At 39.3% G+C, this 3,732-nt stretch overlaps 1 protein-coding gene across 1 annotated transcript in view; it reads left to right on the forward strand.

Moving 5' to 3' along the window:
* The window catches only part of CDK14 (cyclin dependent kinase 14), an 869,337-nt gene that overhangs the window by 255,756 nt on the left and 609,849 nt on the right, over window positions 1-3,732 (forward strand). The window contains 1 exon segment of the mRNA XM_019508390.1: window positions 1,877-1,956. Within this exon segment, the coding sequence (XP_019363935.1) occupies window positions 1,877-1,956 (80 nt within the window).

Below are 3,732 nucleotides of genomic sequence, written 5' to 3' on the forward strand. Positions count from 1 at the left end.
GCCCCCCCCCCCGCGCTTGCCTGCTGGCTGCTGGGGAACTCCTTCCTTCTTGACTGGCCATCGGGGGCACACTGACCCACAAAGATTGAAAACCCCAGGTATTATATAATTATAGTATAGTAACATTATAGTAACAATTTAAAGTGCTAATAAATGTGAAATTCAGATTAATTTTCAAATTGACATTGTGGGAGTGTATGCATGTCTACAATAGTAATTTACCATGCTAAAAAGTTAACAGTTACCTCACTGCTTGGCACACTGCTGCTTCTACTTGAAGTACTGTGGCCACATTTATTCTGCTCTTCCCCAACCTGTGTAGTTCTGCTCACCTCACCGCTGCACTCAGGTGGCTATTCTATTTTCCAGCCAGCCGGTAGCATGCAAGAGGCAGTGGGAACTGTTTCAACACTGCTGCCTGACGCTGTGAATTAGCAGTTTAGCCATTCTCTTTTTTCCAACAATGGCTTGTGACTGGAAACAACAGTGATCTTTGATTCCCAATTGGAAGTACTATAAAGAGGAACTCAACTTCAGAAAGCTGCTGAACAACCCACTCCTTGAAAAACAGGCTTTTTAAAAGTGTCACCAGTTTATTATGTGTTTGTACAGTGCCTGATGTAACAGAACTCAGTCTAGTTGTAACCTTCAGGCATTTTCATCACACTGTAAATGTTAAATACTAATAATAAATGTTAAGGAGAAGAAAATAAATACTGTAGCAATCCTGTCATTGCAAATACTTTTAAGTACAAAGATTAAAAACTGAAGCCAAAGGGAACATTTAGATTGAAGACTTAGGAGATCAGATATCCATGTCATCTTGCTTTAAGATTCTGACCAACATATTGCAATAAGGAATTGCCTCCATAACTGCCAGTGTGTGAAAGCTCTGTAGGCTCGCTGGACTCTGCAGTTGCCAAGGCTGTTTCTGCTTGTAAAGATGGAAATGGCAATAATAATCACTCCTATTTGCAGCTATACAGTGCCATTTTAGAATCCTACACCCACCCGAACCATCTTTTTCAGACCTGGCAAATCTTTAAACATTCTAAAACAAAAGCAACTTCTTGAGGGGGAGAATATAGAAGATGGCATTGGTTATCCAATTCCATTTTTGACAAGTTTTCACCTGGATACATTTTCTGAATAGACTGGGTTTACAGTTAATGAGTCAATTTACAGTTGAATGAGGCAGAAATGATATTTAACAATGTAAATGTTAGAAGCTGGACTAGAGTTGAAAAGAAGTTGGGTCCGTGAGAAAACATTTTAAACATAATACATGGGAGTCATTGTAGTCTAAAACTAGTCCAGGCAACTAGACTAGAATGTACCATAGGGAAGAATCCTGCCCGCCCTAAGGAGAAATGATCAGGATGACCGAATAGGTATTTTCCATTTCAAGTTTCCACGACTTGCAAGGTAATTATTATAGCATTTCATACAATTAGAAGAGCACAATAAATATTAAAATGAATATACTGCATGTGGAATGACTGATTTTTAGTTATTTCTCTTGTACTAAATGATTGAAAGATGAACAGATGTACTAAAGCCATTTTTCTACAATGCTATACTTTCTTTTAAACAAAGCCTTCAGTTAAGTGCTATGAAAGAAAGGAAACAGAGACTGACTCATAGAAAACTGAGATCACTTCTTGGATTTCATATGAGTGTGAATATTTAAAGTTGACATTATGAAGGTTATGAAATGTTTTTTTGCTGTGCCACAAGTGAATCATTGATACTGACAGGAAGAAAATGACTACATGTGGAGAAAATTAGCTGTATTATTGACATATTTGGGCTTTTTTCCCTTTTTTCCTTAATTTTGTCTGTTTCTCTCTTTTCTTCATTCCTCTTTCCCTCCCAGGGTAAATGGGAAATTGGTGGCACTGAAGGTGATTAGATTACAAGAAGAGGAAGGAACTCCATTTACAGCTATCAGGGAAGGTATGCACTCATGTTTAATGATTGTTCACGGTTTTTGTTATAACATTGCACTCATTCTTTTCAATGCCACGCTATATTGAATAGCATGAGACTTTAAATTATATGGTTATGTTTCCTGTAGGAGGAGATTTTGGTACTTTAAAAATCAAATCCTCCCTCCAGCGTAGGAGTTTTTGTTAAAAAAACAAATCTGTGCCCCTACTTTGGCTTGTCTATAAGACCTGCTAGTGGGTGCAAATGACATCGTGAATACAGCATGTGTGTGTTTGGGGTGGGAGTAAGAGTGTCACTGATAAGATTTGAAGAAGTTTGATTCAATAGCAATGTTTATTATGAAGCTGCATCTAAAATAAGGATTGATTTAACTTTTTATTTACTTGAGGTTGCATTCCATGACTATTTCCCTCTTTTTTCACTGAGGTCTTGTAAGGTTCAGGGATAAATATGGTAACCCCTTTAAAACCAATGCTGACTGATTTATCTTCTTAGTTAACTTCCTGTGCATGGTTTCATTTGTTGTTTTGCCCCACTGACTCTGTTCTGTCTGGCTTAGGAATGACTCTTATCTAGCTGAGTATGAGAGGTCTGTTCATGCTTTCTGCTCCACTCCCTTTATCCTTCCTTGTCAGCCTCTGCAGTGTTCCCCGATGACAGCTTCTTTATCTGAGCTTGGCTGCTTCTAACTCTTTTTCAGAAGTCAATGTACATGTCTTCTTTGTACAGACCCACTCTGTTAGAAGGCCCACTCTGTTAGAAGGTACTAAAGATGGGCATGGGGGGATGAAATTACAAACAATATACCATGCGGTCACTGATTTAAGTTCAGCTAAAGTAGCTGAACTTTTTTTACAGCTATTCAGTAGTCTGGCTAAAGTATGTTGATAACCTCAGTGTAATTGCCAGAATAGGGAAGAGGGTCCAAAGTACATCGAAACATCAGCCAGGATTGGTATTTTTGTATTGGCAGAATAAGGCAAACCTTTCTTAAGACTGAGCCAACTTCATCATGAAGGTGATCCCCCCAGGAAGGGGGAGAGGGGAATGAAAAGAGACTCAGTGGGGTCATCTACACATGTGCTTTACTGTGGAGTCGACTAATTAGCTAATTAATTCTGCCATAGGATAGTACTGCCTGATACAAATACTATTCTATGGCAGAGTTATTTAGTGTACTGCAGTGCATATGCAGACAGTGACCAGAGCTGGCTAATACACAACAGTGCTACAGTGCAGTGGCTGCCTACTGGCTAGCCCTGTACTGTAGCACGCTTGAGCCCCAGCCAGCCTCTCCACAGCACACTGAGCTGGGGCAGAGCAGCTCTGGGCTGGCAGGCTGAGCCCCTGGACTCTGTCAGCTGAGTCTGTGCTGCCATGGCTCAATATGTAAATGCTGCACCCATGAACAATAAACTTTGGTGCAAACTGTGCTGGAGTTTATTCAGCCTTGCTAATTGCATGTGTAGATCCGCTCAGTGATACGCTGTTGTAATGCTATTGTGATGCAGGTCTGCCATTCTCTTATCTGTAGTACTGTTTGAATAATAACAGAGTAATCTCAGATACATACATTTTTCAGTGTAAATATAAATAATATTTACTTTTAAATAGTTTGCTTATGGGGTCATATTGATAACTGGGTGTATGTAAGACAGCTACTTCAAATGTTAATATCATACTGTGATTGAGCTGCTAATATTTCAAGTCTAATTTTTTTGCAAGTTGTTAGTGAATTTAGTACACATTAAACTCTCTCGCCCCCCCCAACAAGAACCTCCC

This window comes from Gavialis gangeticus, unplaced genomic scaffold (genome assembly GCF_001723915.1).
Source record: "Gavialis gangeticus isolate Ggan-Ray unplaced genomic scaffold, GavGan_comp1, whole genome shotgun sequence".
NCBI classification, from domain to species: domain Eukaryota; kingdom Metazoa; phylum Chordata; order Crocodylia; family Gavialidae; genus Gavialis; species Gavialis gangeticus.